A 23,189-nucleotide genomic window follows, 5' to 3' on the forward strand; every position below is an offset into this window, starting at 1 on the left:
ATTAAAATTGTCTTCAGTTAAACATCTGTCTTTATTGTAAACTTGATAGAAAACTACATTTAGACCATATGGAAGTCACCTGAAAACAACTGTAACATTATGTATCCCCATTTGTGAGCATTTTGCCTCTAGTTCTATACAAAATATTGAAAAACCACTCTGAACAGCATACTGAGTATCTTCTAAATGTTTTATCGCCAACATATACTGTATAATGAGACTGACAATTTGCAGAAAAGACAAGTTCTCCACAAAACATCTAGTCAGTTGTTCCTGAATGTGCTCAAAAGTCTATTTGTTGTGTATAGAAATGAACCAAAATCACCTCAAGCATTGAAATAGAATAATAATAATAATAATAATAATAATAATAATAATAATAATAATAATAATAATTATTATTATTATTATTATTATTATTATTATAATAAACCTTTTAAAAAAAGTGCCTTTAAAGGTGGCTTCTCAAAGCGCTTTACAGAATGAAAGCACTTAAGATTTTATTATTAATTAATCTTGGTAGATCCAAAGTGACTTACATTTATGCCCATATATACAGCAATGCATTTCATTGGAGTAATCTAAGTGCCTTCCACAGTGGTGACCCACTTGGGATCTGAACCCACAGCCTTATAATTACAAGGCTAGAGTGCTAACCACACTGCTACTGTACATACAGTACAAAACTATTGACCCATGTGAAGTCATACGGTGGATATCACTAATACAGTATGCCCAGTATGTGTTTAGAGGAAATCCAGTTAATTCAGTTACATACATTTATTATTACATTGTTTATTAATTCATTCAGTGATTTAGTTTTGTTTGATCAATTTACCTACTGTATTTAATTTGTTGATGGTTTTGTCAACTTGACATCTTATTTGTAGGCAGTTAAATCAAGGCTTTTTACCATTTGATGCAGGCCAGTGAAGAAAAGACATTTCTCCAAATCTGAAGGGGGTTATTACCTGCTCTTGCACCTCAACATAACGGAACATCTGTGCAACTTTTGCTAAACCGATCTTTTCACAGAAAACACCTCAGCATTTCTGTCCAAATCTTGTACACTCTTCACATTATTTACAAAATTGCATGCTGCTCAAAAAACATCAGCAAAAAGCAAATATCTAAATAAATAATGTAATATCCAGATCTTTTCATTGATAGCAAATGGATAGTTGTTCAACTTTCAATACACTCTAGCGACACACCACTCTGGGATATTAAAGACAAAGAAGTTCTCTTTAATTTTGTCTGTGGAAATTATTTTTTCTTATTTCTGGCACAACAAAATAACCAACAAACTCATCATTAAGCATTTGCATACTTTTAAAAAAATTTTTCCAGATGTTTTGGCTATAGGGGTTTGAGACAGTGATTTGATTTCAACTATTAGATATAGAAGCAATGTACTAATGAAACTGCACACCACTGCACTGTCTGTGCGAGATGCCCTTGCCATCTGAGCTACCACAGCTCCCTGTGAACAGTAACAGAATAATCAAAATCCGTTGAGTATCACAAGACTTCTGTCAGGTTGATCAGCAGTAACTATGTAATTATATTAATAATTATATTAACCATTACTATAAGACAGTGACAAGGACAGTTTACATTGTAAAAAAACATTATTGGAGCTCAGCAAAAGGCTTAAATGAGGTGCTTTGGTCCATGATATAAATGTTTCATTTGTTACTTGTCTCGGTAAAACTATAAATAGTATAAATAAACTATAAATGAAATTATTTGTGTAATTGTGGGGAGCACGTAGTGAGGTTCTTAAAAAAATACAGTGTCATGTATCGAGATATGTGATGCCACTGCGTATCTGTAATTTTTTTATTACTGTATATAATGAAGTGTAGATGAAGTTTCAAACTTAACTCTGAGTTTTGTAATGCCAGCTTGCATTCATGAATGCATGTGTGCCTTCTACTACATCATTCAAAGGCTCTTGGATGAAATGGAAGCACCTGCAGTTGCTGACACTGTGGCGCTGCGTCTGTAGCTGCTGCTAGGGGTGTCAGGTATTCTCAAGGACGCACTCCTGCACAAATGCAAGCTGACACTTTGAATGTGAGTGTGGTCATCATATACTATACTGTACAAAACTGCCAACTTGTCTGGATGACAAGTATGGAAAGATAAATTATAGGCACATTACTATTTGTAGGACCAGAGAGTGAAGTATGTTATTCCCTACTTGCTCTTGAATCAATTCAATGCTTTGAGAGTCTTAATTTTATGTCATTATCATTTAAAGGTGGTTTGAAAAATTATAAGATGAAAAAAACAACTCTTTGTCCTATAAGAAAATAAATATGATAGTACATAAACAGTTAAGGTACAATTCACAAGTCACTTGCAAAAAATATTTATAGAAGCAATTTTATTTCCTCTGTTTAATATATTTTTTTCAAACAAAATAACTCCTTGATTTCTAAGAACATTCTGGCAAGACCTTTGAACCAATTAATAATTTCCAAAGACTGCAAGTGTCCCATACAAAATTCAATTCACTGTTTTACTTTAAAAGAATCAAAAAGTCAGTTAGACATGAAAAAATTGACTTCTATGTTAAACTGATTTTGATTTACTTAAAATCTGCAATCTGATTGCTGTTGTGGCAGTGTTAAATCTTTGTAAGCACTATACAGTGCACTGTTGGTCAAGGTATTGCTGTTTTCATTTTGTTTATACAGTAAGGTTCTGAAACTATTATTAAGTAATCTTGTCAAATACACATCTAGATTTTTCTATAAACTACTGGTTTTACCCTTTAATTAAAAAAATCATACTCCTACGCTCTCATCTTTTCAATTTGCCTGCAAGTATATATATATTTTTGACAGGCAATAAAAGGGAGAAACAAAAGGAAAGAAACATTAATCACCCCATGTTTTTTTTTCACATGGTGGGCTCAAAATGTAAAAACCAAGTGTATCGGCAAACACATTCATTTTCATTTGCACATGGAAGCAAGGGACTTTAGAACATCTAGTCTTTAAGATTTTTTTTTCTAAGAAAACAAAATACTTCACAACATTGTTTCCCTTCTTAGCTCTACAGAGGCAAAACACATCACAGCAAGTCAAAGGTTTTTAAACGTTCTTGTGCGCTAAGTAGCTTCCAAATAAAGGTCAAGGAATGCAGCAACAAGTCTTGGTCTCTTAGTCCACTGAGAGCAGCACAGTTCTTCCCTCCCTCTTGTTGCCTGCATTGCTAGTACAATCATATCCGTCACCCTTTTACAAGACATAATAATGCAATCTGCACATGTGGGTTTTGTCCCTCTGGTCTTTGACAACACATTGAAATTAGTTTCTCTTATTATACAACAGCTGTCCTTTCTGAATTGAGGATTCAGGTAGTATTTAATGTTCCTGCATGGAGGCTTTGTTGGTGAAAAGTTCTCCAGGAGCCATTAGGTGTGGCAGGTTCTTCTGATTCTGTTAGCTCACTCACCTTGTTTTATGTTCACTACTGAATACACTTCATGTTCTGTTCCACATATCTTCTTCATATACAAAAAAAGAACCAGTTTCCAGGAGATAGTTAAGGCAGTGTTCCACGGATATAAACAGGATGATAAGTTTGATTTATTGTAAAAAATAACAATGACGCAAAAGAAGCCAGGAGTCTCCATTGTCTGTTGTAAAGGAAACTCTAGCCATTTATCATTGAATTCTGTCCTCTTGTAACTAAGAATACTTATTTAATTTCAGAAGTTCATGTTGTTCAGTTAGTTTCACAAATACAAATGGAAGTTTCGAGTTGTGGCTGACCTCGGGAGCCGAGCCTACGATTATACGTGCACTGAGGGCACACTCCTGTTCAGCACTTGAGCTCTCATTAGTTGAACACTGGTCATAATCTTCTTTTGATGACCCATCAAGGTTACTCCAAGCTTCTGTATATCTCTGTTGTCAGAGAGAAGAACAGAAAGTGAAGTTACTAAGCAATGAATTAATAATTTTACAGTACATAGGTATAGGTATATACATATATTATGTGTTACCGTTTTCAATTCATTGAAGTTATCTTAATGGGGTATTTTAACTAAAAAACAGAAAGACTGTGACATTGAAGGACATAGGGACACCTGTACAGTACCTGTACCCATATTGCACGTGATTTACACTTGAAGGCCTGAGAGCCTTTGTGCGTGTGGTTTTGGGTATTGTAAGGAAATACACTTTATTAGGTCAGTAGACATTAATGCTGCATCACTGGATTTTCCTCAAAGGTCTTTTTGAAACATTCTTATTTTAGACTGTTCAATAACGTCACATTTAATGTCTCCAGTAAACCTTTTTTAGCTATTTCTCTTTTCTTACTGAACATAAGAGAAAAGGATATTTTTTTCCTTGTTATTCTAAGAATGTTAATGTACTACCATTTAAATATGAATGGTAATCTGAATGACAATCTGATCACAAACAGATTTTCCTTTCTAGATTATGCAATTCAAGGACTATTGTGAAAAGTAACTGACAGTAATGCTTGGTCTGATGTTATCTCATCATTCATTTCCTTTGTAATGGAGAGTTTATTTTCATATAACCACTGATACAGGAAATTAATGCTGTTTACTTAACCTTCATCATTTATTACTCAAATATATATATAGAATATAATTTTCTATCACTTGAAGTTTTTGAAACTGAAACCATATTTATTTAACTTAATTGGATCTTCTTAGCTAGTGAAAAATGGCTTCAGTTCTTTAGTCTAATAGTACAATATACAGTGGCTCAAACAATATTAAATTGCCTTTTGGAAATTAAAGGCTTATGACTTTATAGAGAAACACATATTTTGCATTGACTGAAGTGTTCATATCTTCACATGTACAGTATTAATATATGCTCCTCAAAACTTAATATACTTTTACTAGTTCCAGAGCTATTTTTTATCACAGCACAGATTGTCTGTGGTATGTAAAATATGTTTCTTTCTGCCTATAAAAAGAAATTATAGAAGCAGTACAGTTGTAAAAGCCAGAAACCATCACTGGACATCAGCAAGTACTGCAGGGATAAACCACTAGGCAGTTCTCTTTGCCATGGGTACCTGCAAAATGGCACACAAGTTGATTTAAACTGATGCAAGAAAAAAAAAAACATGGGAATTTATCAGGATCCTCTGCCAAAACAATGTAAAGTATTACCCTTGGGAAGATTACTTCCACTGGAGACGTTATTGTGCTGTGAAGAGCCTGTACCACACTGCGCCAAGGCTTTGTTCTGCTGCAGAGCTACCGTATGTACTGGTATGCAGTCAGCACAAACCCACTCAGACTGTAGTACACAGCTCGTACTATTGCAGTGGCTGAGAGAAGGTGACAACTACAGGTCAGTTTCTTACACCTGCCTAATTGGAGACTAATGCCTGTAGATCTTCCCAGTGACATTTTAAGCTCTTCTCTATGGCAGTACATTGCAAAGGCTTTGATGGATTATGGCCAACCTAGCAAGGCTACTTACTGAAGATTCATTCCCATGATGTGACCCATTGTCATATATCCACCAGCGGCAAAGTGGTCTTTGTAGCGGCCCATTTTAATGGTGTCTAACCACTCATCCACTGTCCTGCAGCTGCTGAAATCAGGGATGCTTCTGTTCATCAAAGGGCTGCTTAACCTAAAATGAGAGTGAAAAGAGGCTTTACACCGAAGGCAGAAAATCAATAGGAGTTAAAATGATAGAGAAAGGGAGGCAGGCCTGATTGCTGTGTTTGCTGGAGAGTAGATTAATGGAAGGAGAAATCCCTGCCACCCTGGGCTTGAGTTATGCATCAGCGACTTTTGCAATGCTAGTCTCTGAACGGAGCAATTTATACAAGTCCAATTAGAAAAGCTCCAGCTTACTTTTAATTCTTTGCAGATCAATGCCAAAGCCCTTTTATTTAACAGAGCACACCAATGTATTATGGAGAATTATTGGAAAATTCATAGTTTTGTCTTAACCCATTGAAAGCCATCTCTCTTTTATCTGTATGTAAATTTTGGGGAACTTTGCTATGTCGTTTCCGCACTATCAATTTAAACTTGCTCTTGAGACTATATGACAATTTCAATGTCTTTCTAACCTCCTGCTGAAGCCCCAGTGGTTTGTACAGAAATGTGCATGTGATGATTTTCTTATAGACTGATCCAGATAAACACAGGACTGTGAGTCTTATCCATTGCAATGAGACTTCAGGCCATGTCTGTGAAGCACTTTATTCCATTCCTTAATTTACAGTTGTGACTTGCTGCATTTTTTTAATGAGAAATAGACTCCTGTTGTTGTGATATCAAAAACAAATGGCATGAGTCCTTTCATTTGGCATCAAGAAAGCTTTGTGTGAAACTTTATAATGTGTTGTTTGTGTATAAAGACAAAAAGTGATTCATTATTTAATAAACACTTATTAAAGCATAATATTAACATTTATTAATGTATAATGTTTACATTTATTTACTGTATTCTCCCTCCTGCATGTAAGCAGCTCCTTATTTACTGTTTAGAACGACAAAAAATGGATGAGAAGCATTAAAGAAGTCTCTTTTCAGAGGTGAGACAGATGAGACTCAGAACAGCTTGTCTATTCAGATTTTTTTAAGAGGCTGTAGAAATACTGTACAAAGCACTACTGTCAAAGGGACCACAGAAGGTTAGAATCCGATTCCCACCAGATATGTCTGTGTTCTAATGCAAAACAGTATCATTCTATTGTAAGTTGCTTCTAAAAATCATATACCAGTATGACCTAAAATATTGACAGAGTACAGTAATCTGGAAGATATTAGATGAAATGCTATTGTTGATGTCCTGTGTTGCCAAGAGTTAATATTTTGAGTGGTGAAGGAATCATGGCTTAGAATACAATTGGAGATTTGACACAGCTATCTTTTTTAGCAATTATTGTGGAACAGAGATGCCACATTTACATCTACTACAGCAGAGAAACTTTCCATAAAAATAAAGAAGAGCAATAAGTGAAAGGGCAAATGTATCTATGGTTTTACCTGCACAAAGTGTCTAGTGATTTGAGGTTTTCTGGATTTCGAATCAGCTTGTCCAGAACGCCAACAATTTGGCAGAACTTGGGTCTTTCATTGCGGTCTTTCTGCCAGCAGTCCAGCATGAGTGTGTGCAGAGCCCCAGGGCAACCCATTGGGGCAGGCAGCCGGTAGCCTTCTTCCACTGACTTTATCACCTGAAAGGATGGTGTATTAGCAGAAACCCAAAAACAACAAACCAAACAAACAAACACAAAAACATTAAGAACTACTAGACTCCCTTTTGCTGACTACTGTGAGCCATCTTAGGTTTTCTGCTGAACATATATAATTAGTTCAGCAGCTCCTAAAAGCTGAAGATTGAAGGAAAGACCCTTCTTTTGATGTGCTTAGCAAACAGAAAACCTACAGCTCTTTTCCACGATTCTTTTTGACTGTAATTCAAGCTGATATGCACAATGAATCAGCAGAATTTTGATGCCTAAGGTATTCCCATGCTTTTCTTCTGTTCTGACATCTCTGGCTGCCTTTGTGACTTACTGTAGCTACACAGTATTTAATCAGAATATCATACTGGTGAAATTCAGACCAGTATATAAAATGTAGCAAACCTGCAGAGAAGCAGGGCAGGTACAGTAGTCTGGTGCAGTAGTCTTAGAGTTGAAAGCTACAGCAGATAGAGACAGAATATTTGAAATAGTTATAGTTAAAATAGTTAAAAGCTCAATACAAAGCATGGATCCAGCCAAGAAAAAGCAAGAAGCGGTGATCAGAGCTGAAAAATGTGATGTGCAGCACCAGAATAGGCAGAGGACCAACAATACGCACATCTCTGTTGGTCAGGTTCCAGTACGGCCTCTCGCCATAGGACATGATCTCCCACATGACTACTCCATAGCTCCAGACGTCACTGGCAGAGGAGAATTTCCGGTAGGCTATGGCCTCTGGGGCAGTCCAGCGAATTGGGATCTTGCCCCCCTGGAAGGACAAATTTATATGTCTATTTACAGTCATCCTATTATTATTATAATTATTCATATTAATAATGCTAATAATACTTTTTCTAACTGCTTCTTCTAATACAGGTCCACAGGAAGAGTCAGAGCATAATCATTGCGAACCACTTCGCCATCATGCCGCCAAAGTAATAATAATAATAATAATAATAATTGCTTACACTTATATAGCGCTTTTCTGGACACTCCACTCAAAGCGCTTTACAAGTAATGGGGACTCCCCTCCACCACCACCAATGTGCAGCATACACCACAAAGTATTCTTAGTCTTGGTATTGCAGTTGTTTAAATAAATCTCACTATCAAAATACGGGTTATAAAATCAGTGTCAGTTTTTTCATTATACCTGAATTACAAGACCAACAAGAACTCGGAAATCTGAACAATACAGTATTTCTCCTTTCACTTCACATTAAACATGTTATTGCTGCCCCACCCCTCCAAAAAAGCAATATCAGTATTTCTGTATGAATCCAGTTTTAGATTGGGTTGCATTTGTAAAATATTGCTTCGGGGTTAGAAAATGAAAGATCTGTGCACTTTTGAATGATGACAGAGATACATTCATCATTTATCCATAAGGCCATAAGGCTTACATTTCAGCATTGCTGTTGAGAGATTTAAGTATAATCTTTAGTGTCATTTATATTCCTGCCTTTGTTTTCTAAGTGCAAATCACAATATTTTGCAAAAGGGACATAAGATATGAATGTAAAATAAAAAAAGGAAGTAAAGAATAGTTTTTCTTATTTTTATTAATAACAGTTATAATGACTTGTTTCATTTTTTTCCTTAAGTAACACATTCTGGAGCAGAACACAAAGGCACAGCCTTAAACTGGAGGAGTAAGACGTTTAATCAGTGTTCCTGTAACTCAGGTCTTAAAGCCAGTCCTTGGCTACGCTCAATTGCTCAGAAGTGTGTAATTGTTCATTCTATAGTCTATCCTAATTTTTATTAAATCTCTTACATCTAACATTTGTAGGTAAATTATGGGACTTTAATATATCTTATGAAATGCAATTAAAAATACATAAATGGAAATCCAAAAGGATGTTGACAGTCCTGACACTCTGGGGTGTCCTGTGTCCTCCCTCCTGTGATTTTAACTGGGCTCGCCTGCAGTACACGCTGATGGAGTTGTAAAAGCCGAGTGGACAAGAAGATAAACTCACACTGGTGGTGTAGGCAGCCTCAGGGTCATCCTCCAAGACCCTTGACAGGCCAAAGTCAGAGACCTTACAGACCAGGTTGCTGTTGACCAGGATGTTACGGGCAGCCAAGTCTCTGTGAATGTAGCCCAGGTCAGAAAGGTACTTCATGCCAGCCGCGATGCCACGCAGGATGCCAACGAGCTGGATAATGGTGAACTGACCATCGTGTCTCTGTGGGAAACATAAGGCCACAGTTTAAAAATGGTGGGATTAAAATCATTGCTGAGATACTGTGCTGTAACTAAAAAAATAACATTGAGACAAACTAGAAAATACACGATCACATATAGACATTTATAAATTAAAGTAAAACAAAAAAATGCATGTGTAGGTGGAAAATACTGTCGTTTTCTTTCTAAAATATTCATATGTCTAAACAAATATCTGGAAATGTAAATAAATGCATATGTGGAAAACTAAATGGCTAAAATGCATGTCAATGTATCCTCAAATGTAGTTCTATACTTAATCATTTTCAGTGATTGGCAGAAGCATTCACTCTGCAACGTTTTCACATTTTGTTGTCACCTCAGACTACTATACAACATGGATGAGACATACAGTATATGTATATTTACATATAGTATAAGAACTGACTTATAAATGACACTATAATTATATTTATACAGAAATTACAAACATACACAGAATTTAAATAATCGGAACATAATATTAGGCATTATGAAAACAGATATTCTCAGTTTCATAAGTATTTAACCCTTTGCTACTATAGCCTTAAATCGTCTCAAGCGTAAACTAATGATTGAAAAGACAAAAAATTAATAAAAAAGGTTTTCACCTGTGTAATTAATGTGATTTAACTTGTAGATCATTTCAGGTTCATAAAGACATTCAAAGTTTTAACTTTCCGTCTTGATTCCAGAAATCCAACACGGAAACCTACTGATCATATCCAGAGCAGATGTGTGTAAAGTTTTTAAAAAGACCAATCCACGCAAGACCGCTGGCCCAGATGCTATCCTTGGCCATGTTCTGAAGGCATGTGCAGACCAGCTGGCAGACGTCTTCTCGGACATACAGTATTCAATCTTTCTCTAGCTCAGTCTATAGTTCCTTCCTGCTTTAAGAAACCCACCATTGTCCCTGTTCCACTTCCGTTCCATCAATACTGAGTGGGCTGTGAGTGTGTGGCCTGTGTCTCCAAAATTCCACTATTAACTTATTTACATTCAAGTCGAGGTTATTGCTATGACACCACCTAAGCAGCTGTACGACTTCATCCCTGTAAGTGGACTCGTCATCATCACTGATCAGTCCTATTATAGTGGTGTCATCCGTAAACTTAATGATGTGAATGTTGCTGTGTCTTGCTGTGCAGTCGTGAGTGAACAGGGAGTACAACCTTGGACTCATTATTGATGGAATGGAAGTGGAAACAGTCACCAGCTTTAGGTTTTTGGGAATTCACATCTCTAAAGATCTAACCTGGACTGTGAACACTGACTCTATCATGAAAAGGGCTCAGCAGCGCCTTTATTTCTTGAGGTGCCTCAAGCGATGGGGGATGCCAGTACCTGTGTTGGTGAAGTTCTACCACTGCACCATCCAGAGCATCCTCACCAACGGGATCACCGTGTGGTACGGCAACACCTCTTCTCGAGAAAGAAAGGCACTGCAGAGAATGTTCAATATGGCCCAGAAGATCATCGTCTGTGGTCTCACCGAGATTAAACAGCTCTATGCGGACCGATGTCGTGGTAGAATTCTGGCCATCACAGAGGACAGTCACCACCCCGGGCATGAGCTCTTCACCCCACTGCCCTCAGGCAAAAGATATAAGAGCATACGGACACTTACCACTAGATTCTTCAATAGCTTCTATCCACAAGCAGTGTGATTGGAGAACGCATTAAGCCATCCCCCTCAGACCACACCTACACCATCACCATCTACCTCTTTATGATTTCTTATTTATTGCACATCACCAGTTTTTGTTTACACATCTGTATTGTTTACATTCAAACTGTTTACTTGTTTACTTGTACATTGTCTACTGTTTGTTTGTATATTGTCTTGATGCACTGTCTGCACTTTGTGTTTTTACACTTGTTTTAACAATCGAGAGACTTTCTGTAAGTAAAAATTCCATTGTACCAGTACATGTACCGGTTACATATGGCAGTAAAGTTCAAGTTCAAGTTAATAAATTTCAAGTTCCTAAGAAACTCAGAGTCAGTTGTCTGAATGACTACCGCCCCGTTGCACTCACATCAATCATGAAGTGCTTTGAGCAGTTGGTCAAAGCATACATCACCTCCTCACTGCCTGACACCCTAGACCCATGGCAATTTGCGTATCGCCAGAACAGGTCAACAGAGGATGCTATAGCCACTTCCCTCCATACTGCCCTCTCACACCTGGATAAGAAAGGAACATATGTGGGAATGCTTTTTGTTGATTACAGCTCAGCATTCAATACCATAGTGCCCTCAAAGCTTGTCATCAAGCTCCAGGACTTGGGACTGAACACCTCCAATTATAACTGGATCCTGGACTTCTTGACGGAACGTCCGGTGGTGAGGGTGGGCACCAACATATCCTCTACCCTGACAATAACACTAGAGCCCCTCAAGGCTGTTTGCTTAGCCCTGTCCTCTACTCCTTATTTACCCATGATTGTGTCGCCAGGCATAACTCAATTTCCATCATTAAGTTTGTGGACGATACAACAGTCATCGGCCTGATCACAGATGGTGAAGAGTCTGTTGAGAGTATCTTGACTAGTATGGGAACTGCTCCACCCGGGATCGCAAAGTACTGCAGAGGGTGGTGAAGTCAGCGCAGCTCATTAGCGGCTGTGAGCTACAAGACCAAACATCCAGGATATCTACTCAGCTAGATGTCTTAAGAAGTCCAGGTCCATTCTCAAGGGTCCCAGTCATCCCAGTCAAAAACTGTTTTCTCTCCTACCGTCCGGTGAATGGTACAGTAGCATTTGGTCAAGTCCAACAGATTACAGAACAGCTTCTACCTCCAGGCAATAAGACAGCTAAACCCGCAGATCCTTCAGCAAATCACCTGTAATAGCTACATGGACATACAGTTTTCATTGTATTCAGCATACTGCACTACTTGGACATAATATACTGCATACACCCTGGACACATAGCAGCTTTATTTATATTGAGTTTTGTCTGAGTTTATTTTATTCAATTTCTATTGCATTATTTTCTATTATTATGTAACCTTATTTTGAAACCTTAATTAAATGTAACCCCCCCGGTGAGCTAGTAGAAAATACATTTAATCGCCAGCAACTACTGCTGCATGCTGTAATGCTCTGCATTTGATTAATAAACTTTGATTGATTGATTGATAATGGTCCAAAAAAGCAGCTATGAATTTTGAAACAACTTAGGGCTAAAATAGGAGAGAGGCACAGAGCGGATACTACATATTTTAAAGACACAGTGATGTCCATCGTTGAGAAGCGAAGGATGCATTATACTATCCAGACACTAACCAGATCAGGTATTCCACAAAAAAAAACCTGGCCAGGCAGGTTTGGGGTGTCACACGAAAGATTCACAAAGTTCTGTATTTGAGATGGGATTCAGTTTTCATGCACTGAACAATATCCAACTTGGCCTGCGTATGTGACAAGAAAGAGGCCATTACTGGAAATGACTTATCTTAAATCTGTTATGAGATACACTGCAGACTCCTAGCTGAGTGTTTTATAGCCAGGCGAAACAAAGACTGAATTTTGATCTAAATGTAAAGTGTTACATCTGCATTCCAACACAGCACATAGCCCAGTCAGCACCATTCCAATTCTCAAGCATGCCATGGAGATATTTCTCTTTAGCAGGGACTGGGAAGTTTAAGTCCTGACTTAAATCCAATCGAAAATGTAATGCACGACTTGAAGATTATAGTTCTTATTAAACCTGGAGTAATTCCCCATGAAGAATAAGCAAAAAAGGTAGACGTTCAGAACATCAACAGCAAATCACAACAGCAGATAATGCAAAAAGTTTCTATCTAGGACTATGCATCCTACAAACTTATGTATAGTTTATATTTTACTTTGTTATATTTATATTTTATATTTGTATATATATAATATATATATTCTTATATTTTACTTCCTATGTATTTACTTTCTTTCTGTATTCAGACTGTCTAAAAACCTCACAATATTTTTAAGTAAAATGTGTGCCACAGGTGAAATGTTTGGCTTTTTGGCACATTAAATGAGAGATCTTTCAAATTAAGACTTCAGAAAAATAAGTCAAAATCTTTGTGAAAATCTACCTCACAGTTTTTATATTTAGTACTTTTTCCCTGTCTCTAAAGAACGAAGGTTAAATTAAGCTTTGAAAACGAATTATCTGATCTTGCACGGTATTGCAGTCCTGCTTTTTTGGGTTCTGCTGATTACTTATGCTCCTAATTTGCTCTTGGTATCATCCAAATGTTGTTCTTTTAACACTTCATTTAAAATCAGATGGCCTTGCATTTCTTTGCTCCCTGTTGTTTGTTTTTCATCCTAATTTCAACGTTTCAAGTACAACTAAAACATTCTCATTGTATTGCTTGTTTGTGTTATAATGAACTACTGGATAGTTTCTACTTTGTTTTAAAGAGAATCGTGTCATCTTTTCATTAAAGAACAGGAGCTGGTAATTTGTTCTTTATTGGAAAAATATGAAGATCTTAAAAAGATGAATAACAGACCTGAGGCTGGTTTGAGGTTAATTATAAAAAATAATAAAGCTTCCCTCTATTATTTTATGAGAATACTGTTACGTGTCTCTCCTTCTCATTATAAACACATTTTAAAGATTATTATTTTTTCATCACTAACTTTGAAAAACTCCTGGGCACTATTCTCAAAAATTCAAATTCACATTTATAAAGAATTGTTAGGGTATCAATTATTCTTGTTTTTGTGTAACATAAATTTCCATATAGGTATATTCCATTTCAGCTCTTATATTTTTTTTTCCTAAATCCAAATATTAAATTAGTTGAATGTGTTCTCTTATTCAGGGAATAGGTAGCATCTATTACTCTTCACAGCAGTAGGATTCAGGATCACAAATGTCATTCTGTGATGCAAATTCTTACTACTACAGTTAAACTAACATGTTTCTTGAATTTACAATAACTATTGTGAATTGTGTTTTAATTAGTTAAATTTTACTAAGTTTTGAAAATGTATGACAGCAACAGAAAAGTTACAAATGACAGAACAGTCGCTTTTGCTCCTTGAGTTGCTTGTATCATATTCATCCAGATATTATCCATCTATTGTGTAAAGGGTCTGAAGGAATCTTTGAAAGAATCCAATGAATCTTTGTTCACAGGAAAAGTGCCTCCTAATTTGACATTTCCACTCGAATAATACTTGATGCTTGTATAGAGTGCTCCTTTAGAGTCCTTTGCGTAAAGCTTAGGAGAAAAGGTCTATATATGACGTTTCTTTAAGGTAAAGGATTAACCCTACACCACTGCTGCTACATGCTACTGCTAATTTGTGTTTGTATAGGGTGACATGGTGGTGCAGTGGTTAGCAGTGCTACTCTGTAGTGCTGAGGCCCTGGGTTTGGTTCCATGCCTTGGTGCTATCCACCTGTACGTGCAAAAAGATGCTGGTAGGTTACTTTAAAAAAAGTTAAAAAACTGTAAAGTTTTACTTGGTATAATTGGCCCTGGTGTGTGTCTGTGTGTGCTCTGCCAAGGACTGGCATTGCATCCAGAATGCCCTCAGCCTTTTGCCTGCCAAGATAGGGTTAGACTCTCCTGTGACCCAGAATTGGATGAAGCAGTTAGAAAATGGGAAGATATGTTTACATAGTGTTTTTAATCCAAAGAAGCTTTACATACAGGAAAGAATCCACTTCATCCATCAATGAAATGCAGTATCTCCCTCTTCTTCAGCATTTACCATTCTACACCAGAAGCCACGTTATACTTTGCCGAGTGAAGTAAGGGAGGAATTAGGTAAGCCCTAAATGAACAAGCCTGGTATGGAAATTGACCAGAACACCAGGTTCCTTAGCACTGCAAACAGTATCAAGGTATCTATGATGATCTAGGAGTTAGATGCTCAGTCTAATGTTCTATCTAAAGTGCAGCACAATGTGCTCTGTCACCATACTGGAACACACTGAGGGTTTGGGAAATCTTGACCAGAGGCAAGAGTGTTGGACTGGTATAGTAACATCACTTAGAATAGCAATCTGGTTGCCCTTAGTGTTCTCTCATATCTGCAGTGACCAGGCCCATCCTTGCTTAGCTTTTAAAATTTGACATGATCAGACAACAAGGCTGTAATATTGCTGTTCCCTTTCTTTGAATTGATCACAGCACAGCAGTGTCCTTTTTTAATATGGCAACCAAAATTGTACACAACATTCAAAAAGAGGTCTAACCGATGCTTTGTGTACTCCTAAAATAACTTTCCTTTATTTATCCCATACTTCATGTTGACCTTTTTTGCGCTCCTCACATTTATAGATCCATATCAGGAGTGTTTGATGAAATGTTGTAGACGTTCCTTTTACACATCTTGTGTTTATAATGAAAGTTCTTGCTAAATGTATATAACATTCTGCATGTATGATAAATGTCATTTGACGTTGTAACAAGATTTAACTTGTTAAATTCAATTAAATTTACAATTAAAAAAATCAGCCTACATTGCTGAAGGGGTCCTGTATGTCTTTGACATTTGTGTTTCTCTGACATCCCTTGCAGATGATGGAGAAACCCATCTCCCAATTGCTTTAGAAGCCTGTATCTGGTGATGTCAAACAGTCTGCAATGTAAACTGGCATCTTTAAAATGAGTGCAGGGAACTGCATAAATAAAGAGAATGAATAAACAGTGAAAAATAAAAGAGAAACTACAGAAACATATCAGCAATATGTAATTTATAAAGCTATATTCTTCAAAGCCCTGCTTGCTACATACTCTTTAAAAAAAGCTCTGACTAGTGCTATTCTTTGTTATCCTGCCACCAGATGTGCAAAAAGGCACCTAGGGCCTTTTTTGATTGGCTAACAATCCCAAACTTACATTAGTGCAACCATTCATTACTTCCCTGCCTCTCTTCCTTCCCTTTTGACATCCTTCCAAATGGTTGGAGGAGTAGCTCACACTTCATATGAAAATATACAAAATGTAATAGTAAATAAAAAAAGTTAGAAATTATAAATTTACAGTTACAAATTATTTTTAAATGATTTTATTTAATGACACAAGATAAACCATGCTTTTCCTTGCTCCTTTGTTCGCTAGTAATTCTAACCAGATTAATTGCAGGGGTAGTAATGGAAAGTCATTCTCATAAGGTTGGAGGAATGCAAACTTGTGTTACAGGATATAGAGAAGCTGAAACTGAGTTTTGAACAGAGAAAGGGCACGCCAGGGCCAGCCATGGTTTCTGTCACACAAGGAAAGTAATTTTAACAGCTTCTGCTGGCAGCGTTATATCTTATTACCTTGGTGTGTCATCTTAGAACAGCACTTTATTAATAAAACATTAGGAGTCATTCAAGGCAATGTAAAACAAGTGTGTAAGAGTGCCATTTCCAAATGCACAGCAGAATTTTGATGTACAAGCTGTGGCTTGAAGCTGCTGATTTTACTGCCACTGCAGAAGTACAGAATCCAAAACTGCCTATACAACCTCATCAGGCTATGCTTCAAATAGACTTCTACAATATAGTGGTGGCACTTTCAGTACTGAGTCAATTTAAGCTCCATTGTTGCAAAAAAAAAACTCTCCAGGATTTTAATAAAGAAAGTGATAATTTAACATAAACATCACTATAGCTATTAATTTAACATAAGTGTAAGTTTAACATGCCTTTGTGTGTACACTGGGCTTTCTAGTCCACTCTTTGATTTGTTTACAAAAAGCAGGAGAAAAACTAATTGAAGTCTTCACTAACAGTACAGGGAGGGAATCAATAACAAGTAAGAACATACAGTAAGAAAGTCTGCAATCAAGCCATTAACAATCAATTCAGTAATTAGTTTGCCATAAGGTTTACTTTTAGTGTCATTTCTGACCTTTTTTTAAATAGAGAATAAAGCCTTCGGAAAAAAGCCTTTGGAAAAAAAATAACACATTTAAATGCATTTGTGTGTGAATGGAAACAGAAGCAGATTTTACCTTGCAATTAACAAACAAGATTCATGAAATGTTTAAAAGAGAAAGAGGTGACCAGATCACTGTTGCTTTGAGCCCTGGGTAGGATTGGCCAACTATCAGACATTGAGTCTTATAACTAACTGATTGTTGATTTAATTCTTAATTGTGTAACTGACCCAGGTGATATGGATAACTTCCATAATTCTCAACTAGAACAAACACATGCAACAGTTTAGAAGTTTCATTGTTGCACAACCCTAGACTGATGGATTTGAAAGTGATAAGCAACATACTTTTAAAGATCACTTTTTATTCCTCTTACTTAATCTGAAGATTTCTGATCAGTGACATTGAAGATTTTGTTTAGAAGTGGAGTGGAGCCAACAGGGAAACCCTCACCTAGCCTTGCATCTTCCTGACATTTGCTTCCTGACATTTGCTTACGAAGATGCTTTTACTGATAACAGTGTTTTAAAAACAACTGCAGGCACTTCAAGTGTTCTGTGTGAACACTGTGAAACACCAATTTTATTGAAAGCAAAGTGCTCTGTAATGATCACCTGTAGGCATTTCTCCTGACCCCTTTTTGTCTTACAATGGTGAATATGAGAGGATAGTTGCACCTACCCTGAGGAATGAATCCAGAGAGCCGTTCTCCATGTACTCCGTTATGATCATGACTGGTTTGCCTGTGGGAGACAACACATTTGATCTCACAATGTAATCAGGTCCCTGCTGGTGGACACAGCAGATACATAATTTTCTAAGAGGTTTTCCTTTGACCTTGTTATTCGCTGTAGACAAGACTGAGCACATTCAAGTTCAAAATTATCAAGTCAGGAGGAAAAAATAAATAAAAATCCGCTATGCATGGTTAAACTTCAGGGTTGGGTTGTCATGTAGAAAGCACATTCGACTCATTTCCTACAGGCTCATTAAAGGCTTATAGAAGAAGGGAGTATATTTTCCTATGCCTCTCAAGATCAGTTAGCATAAAAACTGGTGCTTCTGATTCATGACTAGTGGGCCCTGGACTACCCTAAAAGTCTTAATAATGAGACAAACTAAATCTTAATATAATAATAAACATATTAACAATCCAAAACAGTTTAATATGTTTAACAGTAGTAGTAATTACACTGCTCTGTATTCTCAAGAACTCCCAAGTATTTGACATTTAGGAGGGAAAATACTTCACCCACTTTTAAAATTTAGCACCCAGCTAGCACCCATGTCAGCATGGGGCACTTTAGAAAGACCAGACTGTAGAGGCCCAAAGCTATTTAGCCAGGACTCCAGGGTTAATTCCTCTACTATCATGAACTTTACATGAGCACTACAGTAGTTACAGTGTTTTACTACTCAACTTATAGTCTCATGTCCCTGTATTGACCAGAGCTAGCCTTGTTGAGCTTCTGAGATCAGCAGATCTGTAGCAATGCTACAGAATGATTGTGTATTAGAAGAGCCTGCCATCACGGTTCTGAGGAAACATCACAGTTCTGAGTCTTAAATTTAACTCCAGTTAATTGCTCATTTAGAATTCTGATCATATTAAAATTCGATGTATAACCTTCAGGATACACACTATTTGCCATTGAGACCCCTGCTTTGGACAGTTGCCTTTCTGTACTGTCATGTTTGTTTCTTCCTTTATTTTTCAGTCTGACCTCAGTGCTGCACTTGACTGTTCAGGATTACTAAACAGCTTGGCTTTTAATGCTTTCCAAACAATGTAAATCTTTTGTTAATCTTCTGCTTGATGCTGGATATTTCTCATCTGTAGGCATATTCTATCAGTGAAACAAACCACTTCTTGTCAATATGTATTTATTCAGGAGCCACTCCATGAAACACCTGCAAAGTGTTGAGCAATATATTTACCTCTTAAAAGAAACTCCCCTTAAAAGAAAAGTAGTGCCTTTTTAGTCATTAGAAATTGTAATGTGCTTTAAAATGTAATGCAATAATACACATCTGAACATTGTTGAGATTATTAAGGTTTCAAACCTCTTGCCCATAACAGAAACTGGAGAGAGTATTGGTTGCCATGAAAAGTTCTATAATCACTTTCAGTACAAATGCAGCTAAATGCAGAAGAGCAGAGTTTTGCCTGTGCTCTGATGCTTTTGTTTGCATGTACAAGGACTTTATAAATATGTGCGTATTTGATTTCATGTTCAGGGCCACACTATGGCAATGTTAAATGTGTACAGCATTGCACTTGCTGAAGCACTGTGGCAACCTTCAGTGCATCAGAGGCACTGACTCTGGAAGGGGTACAGTTCCTGAATCCCGCAAACAGCAGAAGAGCTCTGCTTCTGAATTAACCTTCTCAGCACAGTCACTGATGAACAGAGCATTTATTTTTGCTGATCCATTTCTACAGTTGGCCTCCTGTATAAATGTTTTTAGAATTATTCTATATTCTGTAAACAAGGTTCATGGATCATGCTGTATAAGGCCACATTGCTTAAAACAGTCTTTTTGTCTTTACTTACTGTTTTTCATTAATCAGAGAAGGTTAAGATGTTTATTGTACACACACAGTGTGAGACAATGTGTTCTTCAGTTTCTCCAAATGGAAATAAACATGTAAGACTCATATGTATTTGCTACTTAGATATTGTTGCTCAATTCTCACTAAGCTAAAAGTTATGAATATTCTGTATTTACATTCTTATTGTATTATTTAGATGTAGTCATCTGTATTGTGTACTAGATTTTGTCCTCTGCTAGTTAAAACACTTCACTAACTATTTACAAGATGTTAGCACATTTGTTCAGCTTTTAGACCTTTTGATCAGCCCAAACAATTATTGACAAAATCAGAATAAATCTAATGATGTAACTCTTTTAGTAATACACAATTTTTCACACTTAGGAGCATCATTTCTTAAAAATATGTATTTTGTCTGATATTATGCTAATTATAACCCCAGTAAATGCTGGATATTGTAGTATTCCAAATATTCACATTTAAATATATGTGTCATATTTATGAAGAATTTACAGCAGTTTCTGAATCCTGGTCTAAGGCACATTCTGTGACCTCTGACTTTCATTCTAGCTGATCTTTCAATGACTTGCAATATTAAACTTTATATAAACTATTTGCATTTCTAAAACACATTTTGATCACATTTTGAAAATAGACGAAAATGAACAAAATATGAACAAAGCAACCAAAGCACTGAGGATATAAAACAGAAGTAAGCAATGTTAGTGGGCATTAACACAAGCCAGACATCATTGACCAGATATACAGCTGTGGGATGTTTTGAGATCACTGTCTCTTACATTTTGAGATGTTTATATCTTTGTGCCCACCTGAACACTGAACACATGAACTAAGTCTTGGGTCTCAATATATACTTCCAGGTTCAATGTGTACTTGTGCTCCCCCTAGACACTTTAGATAGCATCATGGTCCCCTAAAAGTGTGTTTAATTACAACACAGTGCTCATTAGAAATCCTAGAACTCTATAATCATAACCCCCTTATGCAATTCATCTTTCTCTTCTGCTTATTAAAGAAACAGAGGGCTTCCCATTCTAACAAATATTTCTAATGAGGATGGTCACCCAAGGACTTGCAGTCTCAATAGGGATGCCCTGGCTCATCTTTCTTTTTTAATTACATCTCCACTCTGCAATACAGTACATGCTGGAGAAGATCTCAAGCTCTGGGTATCGTGGCTGAGGGACTTACCCACATGAAACACTCCTAATGGCTCTGAATAACCCCCTGTGATGCCACTGATCTATCTTTCAGGCCTTTTAAAGGAATCTGTTTATCTCCATTTTTTTCTTTCCCTAGAGTTCAGGACATAAGTACACTCATTATGGAACCCTTTCTATTTCCCTTTCAGATGGGTCTTGCATTCAGGTGCTCTCTCCTCATTTTTCTCTTGCTCAGTGTGCTGGAGAGGCACCGAGATGCATACTCTCCACTTCTGTGCTTGCTCACTCTTCCATTTCCTACCCCTAGTAGTTAATTATCATAGGACCCTCCATCCTGTGTCTGTAAGGGTTAGGTACAGTCTTATGGTGTTTCATACACTGTATATATTAACATTTTACGGTATATAGATTTGATGCCATATTAGGTCTATACAGTTATTACATATTGCAATCAGGACTATCGTCCAGCTTCTCTATCAGAAGTTCTCTATCCCATATACTGTACAATTATCATTTTAGACAAGCAAGGAAAGACATACTGTATATGGTCTAAAGAGAAAGACAAGTCCTCTTAAAAAAGACCACCAAAAGAACAAAAGTAGACAGTAAAACCTTTCTTTGCAATGCTTTCTTTCTCAAAAAGCTGAACAGTATATGAAATTATGACACATGTTAAAAAACACTTTTCACCTAAACTCAATCAATGCTTGCACAAAATCATTAGAATGAGTTATAATTTTCTTTTTGTGGGTAGTTGTGATTTCTTACATATCCAACATTCAGCAATGTGTTTCAGAGCATTTCACATTACGTACAGTATGTAAGCTGTTCTAATGTCTGTGTCTGGAATTACATTTTCCTTACCTTTCTTAGGGAAATGTTTTTTTCTGGGGAAATATGGTCTTTCTATTTGGTCAGATTAACTATTTCATAGCTTGTGGACATATTGAGAATAATTAATTTTCCCCACTCTTCTTTCTGCAGTACAGAGAGCAGGAATGGAGTACAAAAACACATTTAAAAAGATCCAATTAGGATGTCCCAAAAATCATTGGATTCTCACAAAAAAACATCAGTGTGGACATGAGTTTCCTTGATATCTTCAGCAGCAGGTGAGACAGAAATGGTTTGTCTAGAAATCATCAGAATGCACAGTCTGCAGTGATGGAATATTGATGCACAAAGTCAGCCTGACATACCACTGATATTAATATACTGTGATGCATTAAATTTACAACAAATGCTATTGGTTCCAATACACGCTTGTTGGGGGTGTAATGCCTCTCAGTATATTGTGCTTCAGATGACCAAAAACCTAAAAACCTATTCTTCTAAAAACTCTTGTAATTTAATACAAAATGTCTTACTTCTGGTAACTACTCCTTCTAAGCGGATGATATTGGGGTGATCGAACTGCGCCATGATGCTGGCCTCGCTTAGAAAATCACGGCGCTGCTTCTCCGTGTATCCTGACTTCAGTGTCTTGAGAGCTACTGGAATCTCCCTCTTCCCTGGAAGTTTCATGCGGCCATAGCAAACCTCTCCAAACTCCCCTGGGAAACACACAAAAAACAGGATTCGGTGACAAGCCTGAACCTTACCGAATTTCTCAAGTCTGAAATTTGTAATTCAGCTTTGCTCACCATGGTGCAAGTTGTTGTTACTCACTATTTTACAGGAGACTAAGCCAATGCAACCTCCATTTTTAAAATTTGATTTATTTTTATACTTACTAATTATTAATTAACTTTGCTCACATCTACAACTTTCATGCAGTAGCAGACATTTCAGTGTCACTAACCTTGGTGCTGCAAAGATCCAATCCAGCAGCTTTTGTTGATCACCATTAAATTACTAATTTTTAGAGACATGGAATAGTTTCATTGTGATCAATTCAGCATGTCAATTGTTAAAATGGGTCATTCAGAGATTGTACCAAAAAGTACAAAATTACACTTCAGCCCATAAAGATCTGTTATCTTAAGTGAACAGATTACTTGTTTAATTGATTTGTAACTCACAAATCTTCCCAATCATTAAACACAGGTAACCTTTAGAACTACCTGGATTTGGGCATTCCCAGATCAGGGTTGGAAATCTCTTGTTTAATTGAACCTCTTGGATGATTAGGCATAGCT

General features: G+C 36.7%; 1 protein-coding gene across 1 annotated transcript in view; it reads right to left on the reverse strand.

Annotated features, from left to right (window-relative positions):
- Positions 1-439: 439 nt before the first annotated feature.
- epha8 (eph receptor A8) overlaps positions 440-23,189 on the reverse strand; it is a 245,472-nt gene continuing 222,722 nt past the window's right edge. Inside the window, exons 11-17 of the mRNA XM_006641857.3 lie at positions 22,419-22,604; positions 17,995-18,056; positions 9,201-9,410; positions 7,838-7,987; positions 7,016-7,206; positions 5,490-5,645; positions 440-3,923 (exon numbers count right to left, since the gene is read on the reverse strand). Of these exons, the coding sequence (XP_006641920.2) occupies positions 3,809-3,923; positions 5,490-5,645; positions 7,016-7,206; positions 7,838-7,987; positions 9,201-9,410; positions 17,995-18,056; positions 22,419-22,604 (1,070 nt within the window). The 3' untranslated portion in view covers positions 440-3,808. The remainder of the gene's footprint in view (positions 3,924-5,489; positions 5,646-7,015; positions 7,207-7,837; positions 7,988-9,200; positions 9,411-17,994; positions 18,057-22,418; positions 22,605-23,189) is intronic.

Source organism: Lepisosteus oculatus, chromosome 25, assembly GCF_040954835.1.
Source record: "Lepisosteus oculatus isolate fLepOcu1 chromosome 25, fLepOcu1.hap2, whole genome shotgun sequence".
NCBI lineage: Eukaryota > Metazoa > Chordata > Actinopteri > Semionotiformes > Lepisosteidae > Lepisosteus > Lepisosteus oculatus.